Below are 24,188 nucleotides of genomic sequence, written 5' to 3' on the forward strand. Positions count from 1 at the left end.
AGTCAAATAGTTTCTTGTCCTAAAGCAAAAGATGGGAGACTGCCCAGTGAACCTGTCCAGGAGAAGCCCTAAGAAGGATCAAGAGAGAACTAACAGTGGAGGAAATGTTTTTACGTTTTACTAAACAGACCATAAGCCAATAAATCTATTTATTAAGTGTGTAAGGCATTGTTCTTAGTTCAGTGAGCATACAGTAAAAGGACTGTTTTCAAATGAAAAAGAAAAAAAAAAAGCTGACTCAAAGTTTGGAACTAATAATGACTTGACTCTACAGAAAAGGGAACTGAGACTTAGAGAAAGTATCTAACTTGCTCAGAGCCGAGAAGCAGACCCATAGTCTAAATTCAAGGCGCACTCACTTAACCACTGTGCCAAGCCACATTACCCTCCGCATCTGGTCTAGATGGTCTAGAGAGGGATAAGACTCAGTTTCCCAAAAGCTTAACAAGCCGCCTAAGTAAAAACTATATTATTCAAGGGGGAAAAAAAATGAGCGAGGAAAAGTACTCTCAGTCAAAAGAGGGATAAAAGATCTGTGTAGGTTAGGAGAATCAGGAGAATATTTTTTCCCAAAGAAATAAGCCTTTTGAAAGCCAGATAGGAATCAGGCAGTGATGAGAAGAGAACAGGACACGCTAGCCTTAGACAACAGGCCAGAGTTACAGGCTAGAACGTAATGAAAGAGGACTTGGATAAAGGGCAGAAATGGAGATGAAGAGCCAAGAGGGTGGAGAGTCTTCTTCACAGAGAAACTGTTGGCTTCAGGTAATCAAAAGCAACCAGACACCTTTCCGCAAGGCAGAGGTACCTTGCATTCAAATTACTCAAATACCTGTTTGCAGAATAGACTGAGGAGTGAGAACAGAAACTGTAAGCCAGATCAATCAGAAGGCTTTAGCTGTTAATAAGAAATGAAGTGCGAAGGCCCACACTAAGGCTGGAGTAAAGAGTACAAGTCCATTTTCAGCCATCTCAGCAGTTCACACATCCTATGCATTTTACACAATTTGCTAGTAATATAATTAATGTCTTTTAATAGATATTTTTAGATATTTTGGTCTGGAGTCAGATGAATATGGGAATATAAAGTGATCCATTTTATTTCTTGCCCTGGTGTTGTGCTCCAGTTGAAAAGTCAGAACGAGGTCATAATAGTATTTCCAGTAAAAAAAAAAAACAAATATTGTTCCACAACTCTCACCCACACATAAAGCAAATCTAACTGAAAAGTCTTTGTCAGTTGAGAAACGTTTCAGTTTAGTCAATCATTTTATCTATCGGGTTCTGCCCATACTGACCATAAAAGCAATAAATATTTGTTGAAGCAGTGAATTATTACTTTTAATCTAAAAAAACAGACTGATAGAACTCAGTTTTGGAATCTGTTTAAATGAACACAAACCATAATGTAAGTATACAAGATGTATTCCTATGCTCTTAAAAAAAAGTAACCAATATTACCCTCAATTCAACATGCTGCTGCTATTAAAAATGAAAGACCTAACCAGTTAGAGGTGGAGAAAACACCAGAAAAGCTGAAAGACTACAACATAAACCACTATAACAAGAATAGGAGTTCCCCTCTGCATAGGCGTTTAAACAAACAACTAATCAGGTAATTACAGGATGACTTGACAATCTAAATCTAGATATTACTAACATAGAATTCAAAATCCAAGGAAGCATTGCTATTCCATCAGATTCCAGTTGATTATTACATAAACACGCTTATGTTTCTCTCTTCTTGTTAATATCTACTCTTCCTCTACTTATGAACATAATATTCTTATTCCTTGAAATTTATTACACTACTATTTTTATGTACCAATATTTACCAATAAATCCCCTCCATCTGGATTGTTTTTATATTATAGCTTGCTACTTGTCTATATTCATGAGCAGTACATTAATGTTCTGCTTTAGTAACTCTACACATAAAACAGGATTTTACTTTGTAGTAAAACAACTGGTTTTGTTTCTTGGTTAGTTAGCTTGCTTGTTTGCATACTAATGAGCTTGCTTCTAGGTATAAATATCAAAGGTACCTAAATATCCTTTTAAAAAAACTAATACATATATGCATACATTAATTTATTTGTTTTGCAGAGTAATATGTTTCTTAAGCATAAGAATTAAAAACCTCTGTATTGCCTTTGTTCAGATCCAGACTGAATCACTTACAAATGTCTCTCTGCCTCAGTTTCCTGATCTATAAAGGGGACATAAATGATATCTACCTCACAGATTGTTAGAACTAAATAAGATAATGCATGCTGGTGATAAATGCAAAGCACTTAGAACAGATGCTTGAAACACAATAAGCATCCAGTAACAAGCATCATCCTTCCTATATCCCTGGATTAAAGGAATATTTCTATAAACTTAAAACTTATTACTTATTGGATTCCAACACTGGAGGATCCATAATACTCTAAATTAAATATTTTCTTTTCTACAATTTTACAGTCATGGTCAATACATACTTGTTTAGGGACCAGCAGTTAGTGTAATGGCTATGTCACTGGACTCCCATGTAGTCAACCATGGTTCGAGTCTGGGACCCAGTAGCTTAAACTCACACCAGGTGCGTGTGTGTGCGTGCCCAAGATCCCAAGAGAAGAATGGAGGAGAAGGGATTACAGCGTGGCCATCCCCCCTGGGAGGTGATTTCTCGCTTTCTGTCTCTCTCTCTCTCTGTCTTTCTGGCGAGCGCAACGTGCCCTATAGCAAAAACCTCTCAAAAAAAAAAAAAAACATACTTTGCTAAAGAATTATTCATTATAAATGCTCTTATAAAGTTCGTAAGTGTCTTTTATACCAACTCATCTTACACAGGGACTAATATACATACGAATGGACCTATGTGCAAAATGACATTTTGAAAACAACAGTATGATGAAACAGGAGGCATTAAATGTAAATGAAATTTCTGGTGTCTATACTGCTATATGAATGAATACATGTAGTTTATCATTAACATCATCATAAACAATTTCATAAGCATTCAATACTGTGGTGTCTTTTTCCTAGAAGGTCTTTGGATATAATCTTTAAGTAACTTTGCTATTTTATAAGTAATCAATGAGCATTTGAAAATATAATTTCTCTAATAGATAACTTATATTAAAAGACATTACATAGGCTTATTAATAATTAAGATTTAATGCAGCACAATAAGTAGGTGCAGTCAACTGTTCAGGATATAATTATTATTTTTTTTTAAGGATTTTTGCCATAGGGCATTTTGCTCTCCCAGGGAGAGACAGAGAGAGAAGAACAAAAGGAACGGCCACACCACAATCTTTCCTCCTGTTCTCCTCTTGGGCTTTGGGGCAGGCATACACATGAACTCAATGTGATTTTCATGACACTGGGTCTGGAACTTGAAATGCAGATGGCCCTGTGAGAAACCAGCACCTTAACCATGATGCTACCTGCTGGCCCCCCAGGACATAATTATTTTATTTCTTCACAAGATAGAGTCACAGTTTGCCTCCATCTATTGTTTCTACCCATTTTACAGTCACGTAACTGATTTCTTTTTAAGGTGTAATCTCATTATATCACGATCCACAAGTATAGCCACCATACCGCACTCTTCAGACAGGGTCTCGTGATGTTTCCCAGACTGGCCTCAAGCTCACCTTCCTCCTGGCTCATCCTCTGGGGTGGCTTGGATTACAGGTGTATGTCCTGGCACCTGACCTTTACACTGGAAGAGGAATCAAGCCTGGGCCCCCCATGTAGGCTCGGCCTGCACAAGACAGCATTTCAGCAGCACACACCACAGCACCTGGGCCCAACTGATTAACACGTTCATATTAAGAAAATCAGAGCAAGAGAAAATAAATGGAAAAAAAAAAACATTTATTGCTTTTGCAATATTTTAACCATCATGGCAAAAAAAATTAGAAAATAAATAAAAATATATTAGCTGTAAAATAAGAAAATCAGAGCAAGAGAAAATAAATGGAAAAAAAAAACACTTATTGCTTTTGTAATATTTTAACCATCATGGCAAAAAAAAATTAGAGACTAAATAAAAATATATTAGCTGTGAAAAATTTCCTGTTGGCATTATATGCTAATACTTTCTTGCTGGTTCTCCTTGCTGATATTTATGAATCCCACTGCATTTAATTAATTTATACAAGTCACATCAACTATAAAGATCAAGGGGTGACTTAGTTATAGTATATGCTATAGCCTAACATGTCAATTCTTTTTAATAATTGAACACGGTACGTTTTTGCTCCAGCAGAGAAAGCAGAGGCTCAGTGGGTTAGCGATCTGTGAGCAAGGGGTAGTAGCAGAGGAGGTAACCAGGGCCACATCAAACAAAGACTGTGATTTCTATCCCAAGTGTGGAAGAAAGTCATGAGAGAGTTTCAACTAGAAAGTGACATGTCTTTCTTTTTCTTTTCTTTCCTTTTTTTATTCTTTTTGGCTTTTGCCATAGAGCACACACTCTCACCTGAGAAGGAAAGTGAGAGATTACCCCCAGGAGGGATGCTGCAATTCTTTCTGCTCCATTCTCCACTTGGGATTTTGGTCATGCACACACAAGTGCCCAATGTGATTTTCGAGCTTCTGGGTTGAGGACTTGAACCATAGTCGGTCATGTGGGAATTCAGCACCTTAACCAACATGCCACCTATTGGCCCTCTGGTTAGCTTTTAAAATGCTACTTCTGGCTAATCTTTTTTTTTTTCCTTTTGTGGAGAGGTTTTTGTTATAGGGCGTGTGCACTCGCCAGAAAGACAGAGAGAGACAGGGAGATAGAAAGCGAGAAACCACCCCCCCCCCGGTGGGGGATGGTCACACTGCAATCCCTTCTACTCTGTTCTCCTCTCGGGATCTTGGGCATGCATGCACATGCGCCCGGCGTGAGTTTTAAGCCACCAGGTCTGGAACTCGAACCATGGTCGACTACATGGGAGTTCAGCGACATAGCCATTATGCTAAATGTTGATCCTTTGGCTAATCTTCTTCCCCCAAGATTCTGTTGGGTTGTCAGAAAAGTCATGACTCATTTTTGCATAGGAAAATACAGAAAAATACACCATGACTTTTCCAACAACCTAATACATTATTACTTTCTTCTCTATTTATATTTTCTGTATATTAAACTTAATTGCATTCCAACTCTATTGGCTGATGGTTTCCATATTTATATTTCTAGTCTCTAGACATTGCCTAATCAACATCTCCATTTGGGTGCTCTTTGGGGTCACAAACTTAACATGCACCCGACCTTGGCATTGGTCTTTTCGTCTTCCTCCCCCTATACCCTGGCCTCAACCTTTTCCTCTCCAATGTCTCTCACTACATAAACTGCATTGCCATTTACCCAATTGCTCTCACCAAAAACCTAGGACTCTTTCTAACTTCTCTCACTTTAATAGTTGAAATCTAGTTCATGAGCACTCATACTACCAAAAGATATTCCAGGGCCAGGCAGTGGTATAGCAGCAGATGAAACACAACTAGACCCACATGGGAAAGGTCCTAGGTTCACTTCCCAACCTCCCTATGCATGCCAAGTGCACGAGTCCATGATCTAGGCTGGCTGAGACTGAAGGTGAACTGTGGCATGAGGACTCTGTTCTTGATGCCTCTCTCTCTCTCTCTCTTTCTCTCTCTCTGTCTGTCTGTCTCTCTCTCTCTATGGCTTGGAATAAATGAACAAACATGTTATACCAAGATACATATTTTTTTCCCCAAATCTGACCACTTATCACTTCCTCTGCTATACTCATCACACCTTGTCATACAATAGCCTTGTAAGTATAACCAGAGTAAATTTCAGTCTTGCTTCTCTAACCCCATTCTCTACTTCAGCTGCCACATTCATAATTTGAACGCACAGATCAGATCTAATTCACCTAGATTTTCAATAATTCCCTCCTTCTTTCCAGTAAGAAAATTCCTAGGGTAAGAATCACCATAGAACATGATGCTCGAGTGAAGGAGCCTCGGTTTTTAGCTAGCACTATTTCTCCAGTCCCTCTTTTTCTCTCATTATTAGCATCTTATTAACATCAGTGCTATAAGGAACATAAGCTGTCTCAATCATTTATTTGTATCCATGTTCCTTGGATATATCTGCCTACAGTACCTCTCAATGCCTGAATATAATGCTGTTTTATGACAGGAACTTTGCCTGTTTTATTCATTGCTATATGCACCAAAACTAGAACAGTGCCTGGCATATTTACTGCCTGACTGACAGTACAAATATATATATATATACACACACACACACACATACATATATATATAATAATTCAGTTCAGTTAGATATAGATTAAATTAGCTTTATATTCTAATAAAAAATCTTGCCCCAGCTACACATTTATTTCTGTGAGAAAATGCATATCATGGTCCAAGCAATTTTCAAATAAAATTTTAAAATATACTGACGAATATGTTCATATGAATAATATTTAGAAAAATTATATAATATTTAGAACAGATATACCTAAACTGAAGGCTAGTGTCTTGAAGCCAAAATAATCTGAGCCATTAACTTATCTGAAATGAGAATTTCAATGAATGCCTTCTAAGATCAGTCAAGTGGATAAATGCATTTTGGATTGCCTTGTAGGTATGAAAATTTAATGCACAAAGGAGAGTTTCGATCTCGTCTGGTCTAGTACACCAAGTAGAATCTTAGATGCACCAATTATGGACCTGCTATTAATCTTTTCATTAATGACTTGGCTGATGCAATTAAATTATGCAAATGAAAGTACAGAATGTAGTTCTGCTAATGGTAAGAAGGCAGGTGGGTTTACCAGTACCCTTTGAGAGCAAACCTAACATGTGAAATGGCACACCTTGTTCACAGCACCTAACATGTCTGGGGAAAACATTTTAATAAAGATATTTATTTACTCTAGGGATCATAAAAGAGTTAATCCTCTAAAGGAACATGCCCCTGGATTCTCTAAGTCTTCAAAGGGAGCACAATATGTTCCTACTAAAAACTTTTCCACCTCCAACAAAACCAAATTAAGTTATACTGATCCTTTGTGTCTGACTTCCCTCAATATTCATTTGCAGTGTTAGAAATCTAAGGTACAATCCTATATTGTCTATCCTGTTTCCCAAATAGTATCAAAGATGCAAACTTCATACAAGATCTTTAAAACACCAAATGAAGTCATTCTGAAGGGGAATTCTTTCAAAATTATCAGCTATGAGAATAAAAAAAGAGATGTTATTGCGAGTTCAAGGACTCTCTTACTACTAAATCTCTTTTGTAAAAGGTAAATAAGTGCCTTCACTCTACATGCAAGCCCAGGCACTTATAAACCTCTTTTTTCTAAAAGGTCCCAGCGTATATTCCACTTTGCAAAATTGGCAGGTAGATAACCACTCTCTTAAAGAATGGTATCCTCAGGGAATAGACCTGGCTTGTTTACTAGCTCCCCTGATCTTCCAAATATCTCATGAATTCCTTTCAGGTTGAATGAGTTATGGGCTCTTACCTAAAGTCTGTAGTTGGATGTTTTCAAATAAGGAAGAGCTTTTATCATTAATTTCTAACAGAAATTCAAGGCAGTCACTCTAACAATTCTTGTACTGATTCAAAAACATGCTTTCTCCCTCTTTTGACATGCTCGCCCTTTTATAAGCCCAAGCACTTATTAGCTAACTCTACTGTTGAGCAAATGTATTTTTAAATAGAACATGGACAATAAAGTAAAAGAAAGATGTGAGACGATATAAACGATGGAAACCACAGGAGGTGAGGCTATACTTCAGGAGAAAGGTAATAAGGATCTGCACTAAGCAGTAACAGCAAGAAAGGAAGGAAGGCAGAAAGAAAAACAATGTTAGAATAGACCAGATTTAGGCCCAGCCTCAATAGCCCACACTGATGCTGATGTTCAGCAGGCTGAGGCCACAAGGGAGGCCCAGGGTTGATTTGGCACTCAGGAGACTAATGCAATAGGATCCTAAATTCACAGCCAGCACGAGCAACAGAGTGAGACCCTGCCCGAAAGAACCAGTCAGGGTGATACATGAACACAGCGAGACCCTGTCTTTAAAAAAGAAAAAGAAAAACATTTTTAAAAGGAATGAAAAGGATTTGATGACGTATTAAAAGTGGTGTGTGAAACAAAAAGTAGTTAACAATGCATACAAGTTTTCTAAGGGAACTGGGGTGATGAAATAGTATCGAGATACATGAAAAGGAACAAAGGAGCACGACTGAGAAGAAGGCTGTGCACAGCTCATACATTTTAGATATAAATGAATTTTAGGCTTCTGTAGAACATCTACTAGGAAATACTTCACAAGCAGTTGGAAACTTCAATTGGCTACACTTGGGAGACATAGGGGAAGTTATGGAAATGTCCACTCTCTCCCAAGGGAAGCTTATACAGCAACAGGAGATGGAAACTGAAAATAAAGCTCCAAGAAATACTAATATTAAGGAACAGGAGGGGGAAGTGAAGCGTAAAAATTATACCTAACGAGTAAACAGATAGGTAGGAGAAGAAACAACAGAGAAGCTTCCATGGAAGTCAGGTGAAGTGAGTATTTCAAGAAAGAAGTAGTCAATTCTGTTCAAAAGAATGAGGAAGGCCTGGCTCCATGGCATGGTGGTTAAGGGAATCGGATCCCTCATGGTTCTAATCTCAGCCTTTACAGCATGAAAAATACACCTGGCATATGTACGTGTGTGTCCAAAATCCTTACAAGATGAAGAAACAGAGAAGACATGTGGAGTGACCAGGTGGGGTGCTCCCTCTCTCTGTTTGTTTCTTTATCTCTCTCTCTCTCTCTCTCTCTCTCATTAATACATCTTCTAGTAAAAATTTAAAAAAAAATTAAAGAACAAGATCATGAAAAGTAAAGAAAAGAAGAGAGGCTACTGAATCTTGATGTATGTCAAAGTAAATTAAACAGAAGTAAACATGAGAATACAGTATATTGAAGAAAGAAAAAAAAGAGAAGTTTCAAGAGAATTCTAGGCTGTTCTTTTTTAGTTTTCTCTCTTTCTTTTTTCTTTTTTTTTTTGATGAGGCTTTTGCTATAGGGTATGTACGCTTGCCAGAAAGGCAGAGAAAGAGAGAGAGAGACAGAAAAAGCAAGAAATCACCCCCAAGGGGGGATGGCCACGACGCAATCCCTTCTCCTCCATTCTCCTCTCGTGATCTTGGGCACGCAAGCACACACGCCCAGCGTGAGTTTAAGCCACCGGGTCCGGGACTCGAACCACAGTCGACTACATATGAGTCCAGCGACATACCCATTTTGCTAACTGCTGGTCCCTAGGCTGTTCTTTTTAAATGAGTGCTGATGAGATAGTAAAAGAGTTAGCATGAGGGGAAAGTAGTGTCAAGAACAAATATTTGAGGATGAGAGGGACATAGAACTTTTCTTCTAGGGAAGAAAAACCTTTTCTCCAGAAGAGAAATGTTTGAAAAGATACACACATTCATGACGTTTAGAAGGCATATCTCTTCTATAGTAATATTGAGTCATGACTAATTATTGAAGGAAGATATAATTAATCATAGTTGAGGTATCTTCCTATGCCATCTAGTATCTGAACTCAAGGAAACCACATTGGCAGGCACCAAGTGTTACCATTTTCACATTCATCATCACAATATATAACCCATGGGAATATTTTTAACTGCCCCACTGTCATGCCATCTAAAAAAGTAGTTTGAACCAAGGAACAAAGAAATAATATTCAGGGAGGGTGGGTACTTGGAGGATTATGTTGCAGTGAGGGTTGGGGAGGTCATTTTCCTGTCATTTGATGATGACTAAATAGAGAAACTTGGTCTTCAGAGAAAAGCAGAAGCTCAAAGAAAAGACATGGTAAAAAGAATATGTACTGAAGGAGAGAGAGAATAGCTTTCTCAGTCCCTACCCACCATCCCTGTTGCCAGCTCCAATTCCTGTAAGAAAAGCTATATACCACTTTCATGTCATGCCCCTCATCCCTTTAATAAGCCACTAAAGTGTGAGATAAGTGAATACTCCCTTTCCTTGAAATGGAACAATTTTGATTAGAAAATATGGTCCTGATTTTTTCAGAAACATTTGGAAAACTTCCAATACAAAGTTATAAAAACTAATTTTAAATGTCCACTCACAATGCCATAAATCTTGTCAAGAAGAGCAGTAAAGTGGAATGGCAACCGTGAGCTTTACTTATAAAGAGGAATGAGATTACAGCTTTTTTTAAAATTTGTAGGAGTCAATCACTTTAGACAGGCCGTTCTTTGAATACTTCTTCACATGATTCTGCTTTATGCTTCGTAACACAAATAAACATCAAATCTCCTTAATGAAGGAAGAAACGGTCCATTGTGATTTGTATCACCATACCCCACTCCGTTCCCATTTTACCAAATCTGTCTTCTAGCTTGTGATCACTTCTTCCACCCTCTTTCTTTTCAGAATTATGACATCCCCTTTGTCTGAACTACACTGAAAATCACATGTCCTTATATTCTGTCAAGCCTACAACAGTAGAAAAGTGAAATATTCTACCCTCCTGCGTCTCTGGGCACTGCTATTAGTCTGGCCAGCTTCCCAACTTAGTAGAGCTGCTAATCCGACATCTGTGTACTCTGAGTTCACTTGGAGACCACGTGAACCCCTTTCAGAATGCTGTTTTCACCCCATTTAGCCCTTCCAATAAAGTGGGGTCTACTTCCAATCCCACAGGACAATGAATGGGCTTGTGGACGATGAATGCCTCTCCAGAGTGTCTTGCTCTCACCTCTCCCTTCTCACCTCCACCTCTCTGTCTAGTATTATGAATCTGGAAACTTCTCCAGATAATAGTAGTTGCCTTGTGAGTGGAGCTCTTGAGAAAAGAATAGATAGGAGGGAAGATCAGAGCCCAAAAAGAAAAACTAAAACTGTAAGTGACTAGAGGACAAAAACAATGTCTCCCTCAATCATGTGATGTTTCCAGAAGCTAGCCAGTGCCTGGCAGAAGGAAGTACCTAAGAAATATTGTTGAACAAATTAACCACAGGGAAAACAGAATAACTAACCACACTGCCTATACCTAAGTACTTCCTATTCTCTCAGAAGTGAATATCATTTTTTAAAATACAGCTCATTATCTCATCTTGCTTTGCCTGATCTAATTTAAAACATTATAGGGAACTGTCAACATTTCTTTAAAGAAACTAAAATAGAATAATATTGATCTATTTTGTTTACTGAAGGTAATTTTGTTTCGACAAGCTCTCCCAAAATATGTCTTTATGAGCCTAAAAATTTTATTCATTTTCTATGATAATCCCATTACATGAAAGTTATGGACCAGTAACTTTATTAGTAATAAATCAGCATGAATATTATTCATAAAAATTACATAACAATGTTTATTATATAATCATCAAAAAACCATAAACATAAACAATGAACTTACATGTTTGGATAAGTTGGGGCTCTTAGAATCAACATCATACCTAAAATATGAAAATATAAAACTCAAATTATTTTCACATAATATACCTAAAGAAAAATATCAGTATTTTCCAAAACACAAAAATAATGTAAAAATAAACAAAACCACAATAATACTGAAAGGGAGAAAAACTTAGCTAATTCCGAATTTTCTCAAAATCTGTGGCCTATAGGACAATGTCAGCACTGATAACACCTGGGCCCTTTCATTCTTATGAATCTTATAGGCCTAATATTTTCACACTCATGAATCCTTGATAAGTTTAAATTTCTCTTTTCTGTGAGCTGGTAGTATCCTACTTCAGCTGATTTTAAAATTCTCTAAAAATGGAAAATTCTTATTCTCTGGGTATCATTAAAAAAATAAGCAGGTCCTAGTAAGGAACTAACATTTGCATACATTTTAGTTTCTCTCTAATACATTAAACACTATTGTTAATTTTGAAAATTGGCTAATGTAATGAGACACCGTTTTTCCCTAAGGACAGGATGGAGGAAAACTACCAGGTCATCGGAAAAGTCACGGTGCACTTTTGTATAGACAAACATGAAAAAATACATCATGACTTTTCCAATGACCCAATATTTTATGGAAACAGAAACAGTTACATAGGACTACCACGCCTTCTGGTTTTAACTAGTTAGTATTGAAAATAAACAAAGTCTTGGAGACATTTCAGGATAGCATCATTCACTACCAGTTTAGTCCGTTGTTTTAAAAAGTTCACAGAAGTAGAAAGGTCCCTGACAGTCAAAATAACCTCGATTTGCCAAATTCTTGGATAGAGTAATATTAATACTGGCTTCAATCATTCTCCTAAATCTTACCACTTTCACATTTCTTGTGCATAACTTCCTACCAAGATGTAACTGCCATTTTTGTAAGGTTAATTAAAGTCTTCTCTCACAAAATGAGAATGTTTTCACAAAGAAACAAAGAATCTCAATCAATAAAAGGCAAAGAAACAGAGTTCATTGAGTGTACTGATGCTGAGCAGAGGTACATTCACTGACTAAGAATATTTACCAGAAACAGGTTTTTAAATTTCATGATGCAAATATCTGCCTCAGAAGAATTACAAATGATTCTTTTTCTCATTAGGGTATTCTGATCACTTTCAACAGCTGTAGCCTACAATTTTAAATCAGCAAATTGCTAACATCTACTGTATAACTACAGATATTAGTACATAAAATAATTCTTATCCAAGAAATTGTTTTTATTGGAGATAATCTATCTTCTCAGGGAAGATTGGAATTAAGAACTGAAGAAAACATGAGAGGTGAAACACAGGTTTCTTGGCCCCTTCTAAAAGTCAACCCTGGGAACGATTTTCTATAGTGAGTTTAGTGTGGATCGGGGAGAAATAATATGGTATGTTCAGTTCAATTCAGCTCAGTTCAAAGACTTTTTTTTTTTTTTAAAGTTTCTGGTTTCATCGCAAAGAACTCATCTTCAAATACATTCCTCTTTCACTGTACTTGATGAAGATTTTAAAAATACTATTGCTGCAGAAATAGGTGATTTACATCATTGAATACATATAATACATTGAATTATAAAGCATTAGAAATTACCTTTTTTTTTTTTTGGAGATGTTTATGCTATAGGGAACGTGCGCTTGCCAGACAGACAGACAGAGACATAGAGACAGAAAGCGAGAAATCACCCCCCAGAGGGGATGGTCACACCGCAATCCCTTCTCCTCTATTCTCCTCTCGGGATCCTGGGCACGCACGCACACGCACCCGGCGTGAGTTTCAAGCTACCGGGTCTGGGATGCGAACCGCGGTTGACTACGTGGGAGTCCAGCTAACTGCTGGTTCCCGGAAATTACCATTTTTTAAAGATGTTTTTGCCATAGGACACACGTGTTCACCAGAGAGAGAGACAGAGTCAGTGACAGGGAAAGCGAAAAATCACCCCCCAGAGGGGACAGCCCTGCCACAATCCGTTCTCCTCTATTCTCCTCCAAAAATCTTGGGCATGCACACACATTCACCAGGCATGATTTTTAAGTCACCAGGTCTGGGACTTGAACTGTGGTTGGCCACAGTTGGGAGTCCAGCAAGGTAACTGCTATACCATCTGCTGGCCCCAGATTTTTCTTTCAATGAATTTTGCCTTCTTTTTTTTAAAAAAAATAATTATTTATTTTTATTATTATCATATTGTGTGTGCCAGAGGGCATATGCACTGGACAGAGAGAAAGAGAAAGGAGGAGAAAACACTCCTCATTGACGCACAGTCCCACCACGATCCCTTTCCCTCCATTTCTCTATCCTGTAGGGATTGGGGAACATGCACATATGCCAAGTGTTTTTCAAGCCATTGAGTCAAGATTCAAACCACATGATCAGTCATGTGGGATACAGCTTCTTTAACCTCTAGGCTACAGGACTGGTGCTTCCTTTTACATTTCTAAAAATATCAAGACTACTCTAGTCCTCACCCTCAAAAGTCAGAAAATAGTGCATCCTACATGATCACAATGTATATGTGTGCATGTGCACATATATGCATGCATGTGTGTATGTGTACCTATGTTTATGAATCACAGACTCTCCTTAAGGAAGAGAAAAACATGGGGGCAAGCAGGAAGCTTGAGTTTTTCCCAGGAGGATGTGTCCACTCTGCCATAACTTCCTAATGGGTATTTTATAAACAACTCTATCCTGCTATTGAAATCTTATTACAAGAGTAATGAATTGTCAGTAATTGATTGGGGTGGTTCTTAAGAATTGTTTTCCACTAGAGAAGAACAGATGTTGACTGGACTTTTTCCTATATTTCTATAATTGAAATTAAGGTCCAAAGCAGAAAAGAAAAAGATGCTAAGTATTCCCTCATGCTTAGCTCATAGCTTCTGATGAGGAACTTGCATTAGGGTCAGATGCTTCTCCACAAAGCTTGCAGACCAGTCATGGCCTTGTGATAAGCCGGGTAATAATGAAGTGCTGAGCTATTCCATGCTCTTAGGAGATAGCACAGAAGTTCTTTCCACTCCCCAAAGCCAAGCAAAGGGCAGCTCCAAAATCTGGGGTGCAAGATCCCCCAGCCAGCATCTGATCCCCTAGCCAGCTACAGAACCTGCCAAAGGCTTTAACCTGTGCTGCTAAGAGACAAGAAAAACCACATGAAGGCTCAAGCTCCAGGAAGTACTTTCTGAGGGATGAGGAACATGAAGTAATGACAAGACAAGAAGCTGCTTAAAATGTGTCTCCTAAGACAAGTACCCACATAAGGTTTGGAATTTTCCAGAAAGTACGAGATCCATAACTTTGCCTCCCAACATCTCCCACCTTTATGTTTTTCCCATTCTCTTCCCTTACATCTCCCACCTTTATGTTTTCCCACCCTCTTCCCTTCTGTAAGTAGTTGGGGCAATAGCTTCAACGAGGCTGAGAGGAAATGAAAAGCTTTGAATTAAGTTTGAGATTAAAGTGGTTTTTGTTGTAGATACTTTTCCTTCTGTTTTTAATTCATGGTAGAGGCTGTATGTACAGGCACGCCAGAGAGAGAGAGAGAGAAAGAGAGATTATAGAGTTTTAAAGTGAAGAATGCCTAACATGTAGGGACCAGCAGTTAGCGTAATGGCTATGTCGCTGGACTCCCATGTAGTCGACCGTGGTTCAAGTCCTGGACCCGGTGGCTTAAAACTCACGCCAGGCGCGTGTGCGTGTGTGCCCAAGATCCTGAGAGGAGAATGGAGGAGAAGGGATTGCAGCATGGCCATTCCCCCTGGGGGGAGTGATTTCTCACTTTCTATCTCTCTGTCTCTCTCTTCTGTCTGTCTGGCGAGTGCATGCACTCTATAGCAAAAACCTCTTCAAAAAAAAAAAACATGCAAATCAGTGAGATGGTTCTATTGTAATAAACAAAAATGGCTGAAAAGTTATGAAATTAGATCTTGATATTGTCAAGAGAGCCCTTAATCAATGGAGAAAATGGAAATTGACACATTGTTAATTACTGGAAAATAATCAACTTGTTTTGCCCCAGAGTATTAAGATCCTTCAAAATTTTGTTGTATTAACATTAGATATGCTATGATTACCATCATTTGATTTCTGAAAAAAGAAAATGATTTGGTAAGTAAGTAAAATCTAAACTCAGAATTGTGTTTCTAGTGTTTTGGCCCTGAATAAAAAAACAAGAGTAGAAAATTTAATATCTCATTTCTTCTATACTCTGGCACTTACTATGAAGTGATATGGCTACCCATGCTTCTTGCTCAAAGACATTTGGTATGGCTATTCTTCCTTTAACAGTTTTCAAATGTGACAACAGAGTAAGTTTGTGAGGTGCCTATATTATTATCAGTGAGACAATTATAATAAAAAGAAGTAAATATCAAAATGTATTACTTTTTTGGGACCAGCAGTTGGTGTAATGACTATGTTGCTGGACTCCGATGTAGTCGACCATGGTTTGAGTCCCAGACCCAGTGGCTTTAACTCACACTGGGCACATGTGCATGCGTGCCCAAGATCCTGAGAGGACAATGGAGGAGAAGGGATTGTGGCATGACCATCCCCTCTGGGGGGGTGATTTCTCACTTTCTATCTCTCTGTCTCTCTCTGTCTCTCTCTGTCTTTCTGACGCACACATGTGCCCTATAGCAAAAACCTCTCCAAAATGAACAAACAAAATAAATAAAAAATGTATTTCTTTCTTTGATACACACACACACACACACACACACACACACACACATATATACAGGCATATCACAATAGTAATAATAAAAATCACTATGGGTTAGCCAAACTTACAGGAATTTGGATCAATGCCACCAAGAATACTCTTACTCTTTCTCTCTCTCTCTCCTTCCTTCCCTCTCTCTCCACACTAATATCTACCCTTCTCCATCATGATTTTCTTTTAGCACTGAAAATTAAAAAAAAAGAAAAGTTTCTGAAAGCCATTTCTCAAGCCTGTCATAATATCCATTGTTTAGATCATACACTTTTCCAAAATTTCTTTCATACCTTTTAAAAAATTGTTATGAACTCAATAGACATTAAGTAAATCCAAAACAATTCCAAAAGCCATTCACATCTATCTGGTGGCTAATTTACACGAGTGCGTCCTTCCGCACTGCTGTTTCTTCCAGGGACTCTGCTCCTGCCAATTGCTGCAGTATTTGCAGGAATTCTTGGTGATGGGGTTGGAACCATGGGTGATTTTTATGACCTACTTTATACCTTTTTCATTTTCTAAATTTTCTACAATAAACATATATTGTTTTTATCAAGAATAACACGTGTTAGCGTGTTGGCTATGTTGCTGGACTCCCACGTAGTCGACCGCGGTTCACATCCTGGACCCGGTGTCTTAAAACTCACACCGGGCACATGTGCGTTCATGCCCAAGATCCCGAGAGGAGAATGGAGGAGAAGGGGTTGCGGCGTGACCATCCCCCCTGGGGGGTGATTTCTCGCTTTCTGTCTCTATGTTTCTCTCTGTCTGTCTGGCGAGCACACGCGCCCTATAGCGAAAACCTCTCCAAAAAAAAAAGAAAAGAATAACACGTTGCAGGAGCAGCAGGTGGCATGGTGGTAATAGCACTGGACACTCCCACATGGCTGACCACAGTTCAAGTCCTGGACCTGGTGGCTTACTTTTTCTCTCTCTCTCTCTGTCTCTCTCAGGTCAAATTAAAATAGATGAATAAATAAATAAAAATAATTCTTTAAAAGAAGAAGAAGAATACATTGCTAAGACTAATTTTAAGAACAAATCACAAGGGTATTTGGCAGGTGGTATGGTGTTTAAGGTGCTTGGCTCCCACATGACCAACCACGGTTCAAGTCCTGGACCTGGCAGCTTGCTTTCTCACTTTCTCTCTCTCTCTTCCCACCCCCACCTCTGGTCAAATTAAGAATAATCACAAATAAAATTAAATAAATAATTTTTAAAAATCATAGGTATAATACGTAATTTGTAAACTGCTATACAGTTTTCCACACTTATTTAAATATGCTGGGAAAAAATCACAATGGTTTTTTTTTTTAAGCCTGCTTTCATAGCTTCACAGGTTAAAGTTTTTATCTAAGATATTTTAATAAACGGGAAATCAGAAGGACATAATTAAAGTGACAGCAAAGATATTATATGAACTAAGAGAATGTACTTGTTGCTTTTCTTGATAATGTTCTGGAGGAAACTCTTCCCACTTCTAATTATTAAAACTTTTCAGAGATCATATCAAATTAAGGTGTTATTTGAATCAAATTTCTGAATTTAACCAAATAAATTCAAGGGGTAAAATGATATTTCAGTTCTGCAAAATGCTTCCACATTTTGAATATAACACTATTTCTGTGAGAATTACTGTAATTTTTAGGAACTTCGCAAAGTTAAAGTAGGGACTAGAAGTTAGCGTAATGGCTATGTCGCTGGACTCCCATGTAGTCAACCGCGGTTCAAATCCTGGACCTGGTGGCTTAAAACTCACGCTGGGCGTGTGTGTGTGCATGCCCAAGGTCCTGAGAGGAGAATGGAGAAGGGATTGTGGCATGGCCATCCCTCCTGGGGGGTGATTTCTCGCTTTCTGTCTGTCTCTCTGTCTGTCTGGTGAGCGCATGTGCCCTATAGCAAAAACCTCTCCAAAAAAATAAAATAAAATAAAGTTAAAGTATATGAATTTACCTACACTCATTTCTGTTTCTTTGTATTCCTTATCACACTGAGAATGTTTCTGAAATAACCACAGTTATTTGCATCAAGTGATGAATGATAAGCTGGACATGACCTTGAGAAGCCAGTACAAGGGTCAAAGCAAAATACAGGGGGAAATGGTCATGAACAGTCACCTGGCAGGAGGAGCTCATGACAGCACCAAGATAAAACAGAGAAATCAGAGCAAAAAAACAGACACGGAACTCAGGGAAGTAATGAAGCTTGTGTGCTCTCCAAATTGGTTTCAAACAGGACCAGACAATGGACGGTCTCATCCGAATCCCTTTACCCTAAAGTTTGAGTAATTTGTTCTCTGTAAATGCAAAACATTAATTAATTAGTTAATTAATTAATTTCACACACACACACACACACACACACACTACTAAATGCTGCATACAAGGATACCCATTGCAGGATTACATACAATAGGAAAAATGGAACCAGCCAAAATGTTTATCAATAAATGTTTGGTTAAATAAACAATAGTTTGAGACCAGCAGATGGCATAAATGGTTACTTTGCTGGATTCTCACGTATTCAACAACAGTTCAAGTTCTAGACCCAGTAGTTTAAAACTCATGCTGAGCACATGTGCATGTGTACCCAAAATCCTGAGAGGAGACTGGAGGAGAAGGGATTGTGGGGTGGCCATCCCTCTGTTGGGGGTGGGGTGATTTCTTGGTTTCTGTCTCTCTCTGCCTCTCTGACAATTGCATGTGTCCTATAGCAAAAATTTTTCTTAAAAATAAAAGAGATAAATACCAATTCTTTTAAACAATGGAGATTATGTAACCTTTAAAATAAGTGTTGTAGGAGTTTATTCAGTGGTATAGAAAGATAAATGAAAGGTAAAAGGTGTAGGAAAATATATTTATTGAGACTGCCATATGTATATGTTTAAAGGAAAAGATCAGTCAGTATACACTTTGAAAGATTTAGTTTTGGTTTTTGTATTGGGATCATGGAATTTGTACTTTTTAAATGCAACTATCACTTAAAGCTTATAATAAATACTTATTGCTATTAAATGAGATAAAACAATAGATATATTAAGTAAACAGTATAATACTTTCCTCCCTTCTTCACAAAATAGACTTCCATTTATCCATATTCAAATACTTGAAAATTACCACAGTTCACCTCTGTGGAATAAAAACTGTATAATTTATAATACCGTGCAAACAGACTGACTCCCAGTTCACTATGGACAGGAAATTGAATCTGGCAATAATACTCTACTATGCCTGGTTCACATCCATGTAACAAGAATATTAAAAGTCTTCAAATACTGTCTTTACAATCCTGGGTCTTGGAAATAGCAGGTGGTGAAGGAATAAGAGGAAGTCATGGTTAGGCAGAAACTGATATATTATGCTAAGAGCTGCTCAGGGGCCAGCAGGTGGCGTGTGGGTTAAGGCACTGAACTTCCACATGGCCATCCAGAGTTTGAGAACCAACAGCTTGAAAATCACGCAAAGTGCACGTGTGTGCAGGCCCAATATCCCAAGAGGAAAAGGGACAAGGGATAACAGTGTGGCCATCTCCTCTGGATGGGGTGATTTCTCACTTCCCATTTCTCTGTTTCTCTCCTGTGAGAGCATGTACCCTATGGCAATAAATAAATAAATAAATAAGAGAAGTTGCTGAAGCTGCTGATAATCTTAAAAATCTAAGAGGCTTCAGCCATGGGAATAGATGTTTTCTTGTTTGTTTGTTTGTTTGTTTGTTGGAGAGATTTTCACTGTAGGGCGCGTGCGCTCGCCAGACAGACAGAGAGAGACATAGAGACAGAAAGCAAGAAATCACCCCCCAGGGGGGATGGTCACGCCACAATCCCTTCTCCTCCATTCTCCTCTCGGGATTTTGGGCACGCACGCACACGCGCCCGGCATGAGTTTTAAGCCACTGGGTCCGGGACATGAACTGCGGTCGACTACGTGGGAGTCCAGCGACATAGCCATTATGCTAACTGCTGGTTCCCAGCCATGGGAATAGATGTGATCACTTTGGAGTGCACATAGAATTTCTAAGAAACCCACTGAGGTGAAGGACAGTTTGAAAGAATGTCCATACATAACACCTAGCATAGTCAAACTGCTCACTTATTTATTCAATAAACACATAGTCCAAAATTAAAAAAAAAATTCAAAGCAGTTCTGAATACTGTACTTGGACCACATGTTGAACAGAATTAACCTGCTTTCCTCCTAATATAATCTAATATTCAGCACAACCCATAAGACCAAGACTTGGGTTACTAAAATTGTTGTTAAAAATTGATTAAAAAAAAAAAAAGTTTTAGGAGAACTTACAAGTCAAAACGAAGATTTTCTCTTTCTTCAAAAAAGTAGTCCAGAATAAATTTTCTTACAAAATCAGGATTCAACGTATTATCAATTACTTCAGTTCTTCCAAACTGTTGAGAGAAAGGGAGAGAAAAAGAGGTTAAAATCAAGTTTTGCATGATTACTTATTATAAGTACAGTATTTATGTACAGCTCTTTTAAAACATAAGTGATGAATATTCAAGTATTTTGATCAAATAAAGCCTTTTAGAAAAGTTTTCAGATATCACATAATCCTTTATTCACTCATGGAAATTAGAAAATGAGCTGAATTCATTAAAAAATCAGCTTTTCAAAATTCATAAAACAAGCTGTAACATTTTCCCCCCTCTTTTCCCTATTTCAAAGCCACATCCTCTTCTAAACCAAAGAAGATTTTCTTCTACCTTAAATTTATACTTAATATAAGTTACCTTCTCAACCTTGAGTATAAGTAGGCCAGGCAATACATACTCTTATAATTGGAGGAGTCAAAGTTTTCATAGCCCAAATTTTTATAGAGAGCAATCCTCCACAAAATACAGCTTGTGGGACCAGCAGTTATCATAATGGCTATGTTGCTGGACTCCCATGTAGTTGGCCGTGGTTCGAGTCCTGGACCTGGTGGCTTAAACTCACGCCGGGTGTGTGTGTGTGCCCAAGATCCTGAGAGAAAAATGGAGGAGAAGGGATTGTGGCATGGCCATCTCCCCTGGGGGGTGATTTCTTGCTTTCTGTCTCTCTGTCTCTCCCTGTCTTTCTGGTGAGCGCACGTGCCCTATAGCAAAAACCTCTCCAAAAAATAATAATAATAATAATACAGCTTGTTAGTCATGTTTGAGAGAGAACTTTCTTATAATCTACTGAGTTGTCAGAAAAGCCATGATGCATTTTTACATAGAAAAATATGTCATGACTTTCCCAACAACTTAACGCTACACCCTTATGTCACAACAATCAGTTGTTTTTGTTTTACTTTAATTTATTCTTTTAGTATCTAGGCTTCTATTACAAGACAATCCCTGCATGCTTTTAAGTTACATGTCTCACGTTAGTGAAGAAAGAGAAGTTTCTTGCGTCAGCCTCATAGCCCAGTAATTAAGGGGGCCAAATCCCACAAGCAAACCACAGTTCAAATCCTGGCTTGGAAACTAGGAAAATATGCCAGGCACTTGGGAAGTGTGCCGCAAGTCCCAAAAGAATGGAGAAATGGAGAAGGGATTTCAGCATGACCATGCCCCATCAGGGAATTCTCTCTCTCCAATCTCTGGCTCTCTCTGGAAATGCATGCACCCTCTGGCAATGAAAAGAAAGGAAAAGGGAAAAGGAAGGAAAACTAAGCTTCTCCATACTAGGACAAGTGAAAACCTGGAAAGCAAATTCCACCTCTAGTCCTCCCTTCTTCAATATGAAGCAAGGCCATTAGGTGCTGCTCTTGAAGACAGCGCAGAAATATAAACTCTACATCCCTCTTCTGTCCTTGACTTCTATTCTTCCCCTCCAACTGCCATGGAATTCTAATGAGGGAACTTAAACCATGGTTCTCAGCAACATTATGCAATCAAGTATGCTGTCTTATCAGAAAACCAACTTTTATTGATGTTCAAGGAAATACTATCTTTTTAATAGGAAAAGAGAACTGTGCCAGCCCATTAAAATACAAAGACTGTGAGCTTTCTTAAATGTTGATAATTAAATGATGGCACTACTTAGACATTTCAAAAATAATGAGCATTTACTTTGAACAATAATAACAATTACAGCCACCATTTACTGAGTGGGTACTTTGTTCTAAGCACTTCTCAGGCATTATTTTAAATCTAATTTTCTTCTAAAGTTTATTTATTTCTTCCATAAATGAGAGTCAGGGACACAGAGAGAGAGAGAACTCCCATGTGAGTCCTAACACAGCCATCCACCCCAGCCTTCAGCCAGCCTTAGATCATGAGCAAACATGTGCCTCTTGTACTTAGGGAGGCCCCTGGAGTTGAACTGGAGAGCTTCCCACACAGGACTTCCTCACAGAGCATCATTTTTTACTGTTGTACCACTGTTGGGCCCCATTACTTTAAATCTTTTTTTTTTTTTTTTGAGAGAGATTTTTGCTATACGGCACATGTGCTCACCAGAGAGACAGAGAAAATGTGAGAAATAACCAACCACGGCAGATGGCCACACCTTAATCCCTTCTCCTCCATTCTCCTCTCAGGATTTTGGGCATGCACACACATGTACCCAGCATGAATTTCAAGTCACCGGGTCTGGGATTTGAACTATGGTTGGCCATGTGGGATTCCAGAACCTTAACCTCTATGCCACCTGCTGGCCCTACATTACTTTAAATTTTTAATCTAACACTGCAATATAAGGATTATTTGTCTCATCTTATAGATGAGAAAACTGAGGCAGAGGTCCCCACATAAGTTGTTTTGAGTGAGGAAAATAAGCATTCTTTCTAGGATTCTCCTCTCTTTACACAGGTCCTACAGAAGATCCAACAATAAGTCTATCTGTGGTTTCTAATTTTAAGAGAATGGGAATAAGAGAATGTTCCCCAAAAAATCACAGGCCGGTAGCACGTAAGCATAAAAGAGTAAAGTGGAGGTCAAGATGGAGTGTGAACCAGAGATAGGCTGAGCCCTCCCAGTTTTCCCACTGCCAAGAGGAAAAATAGTTCTCAGACCACAACAGAGAGCGAGAAGCAAATGGGCAACAACACAGCATTCAAAAATAGAAACACAGCAAGTATCCATATTCCCCAGCACTCAAATCCCTTTTGTGGATTTTTTGTGTTTGTTTTTGAAAGAGAGTTTTTGATATAGGGTTTGTGTGCTTGCCAGAGAGACAGAATAACAAAAAGAGAGACATCACCCCCCAGGGGGGATGGTCATGCTACAATCCCTTCTCCTCCATTCTCCTCTCGGGATTTTGGGCATGCATGCACACATGCCTGGCATGGGTTTCAAGCCTTCATGTCTGAGACTTGAATCATGGTCAGCCATGGTTAGCAATGTAACCATTATGCAATCTATTGGTCTCCTCTTATGAATTTTAACCCATACCCACAGTCAAAGGGAAATTTAGAACAAAGACTTAAATTTCCCAGGGTATGCACCACTGAGGTACAGGCCAGCCACTCCCTCATTAAAGCACCCATAAGCCTGTTTCTTTCATTTATTTATTTATTTTTAAGTTTTTTTGCCATAGGGCTCATGGGCTCACTGGAAAGAGACAGAGAGATAGAGAGAGAAAGTGATAAATCACCCCCCCACACACATCCCAGAAGTGATGGCCATGCCACAATTCCTTCTCCTCCATTCCCCTCTCAGAATTTTTGGTAAGCATGCATTTGCACCTGGCATGACTTTTAAGCCACTGGGTCCAACACTCAAACCACAGTTGGCCACGAGGGAGTCTAGCACATTATCCACCACACTACCTGCTGGCCCCAAGCCTGTTTCTTATTTAACACTGGTTTGTCAGCAATAGGGTGGGTGAGTATATACTACTCTCCAGTAAAAACTAGTTTGTAGCAAGAAGACCTTCATCAGACAATGGTACTTTCATCTTGGATTTCCCAGTTTCTAGAACTAAAAGAAAATAATTTCTGTTTTTTTTATGAATTTCCCAATCTCAGATGTTCTGTTAGAGCAGTAAAAATAATAATAATAATAATAATAATAATAACCAAAAACTGGACTGGGACCAGCAGGTTGCGG

At 38.5% G+C, this 24,188-nt stretch overlaps 1 protein-coding gene across 2 annotated transcripts in view; it reads right to left on the bottom strand.

Moving 5' to 3' along the window:
• Positions 1-24,188, bottom strand: part of CPNE8 (copine 8) — a 203,416-nt gene that overhangs the window by 123,753 nt on the left and 55,475 nt on the right. For both annotated transcript variants that reach the window (XM_006168092.3, XM_027768098.1), the window contains exons 4-5: positions 20,458-20,561; positions 11,420-11,459 (exon numbers count right to left, since the gene is read on the bottom strand). In XM_006168092.3, the coding sequence (XP_006168154.1) occupies positions 11,420-11,459; positions 20,458-20,561 (144 nt within the window). The remainder of the gene's footprint in view (positions 1-11,419; positions 11,460-20,457; positions 20,562-24,188) is intronic.

This window comes from Tupaia chinensis, unplaced genomic scaffold (genome assembly GCF_000334495.1).
Source record: "Tupaia chinensis unplaced genomic scaffold, TupChi_1.0 Scaffold145519_1, whole genome shotgun sequence".
NCBI lineage: Eukaryota > Metazoa > Chordata > Mammalia > Scandentia > Tupaiidae > Tupaia > Tupaia belangeri.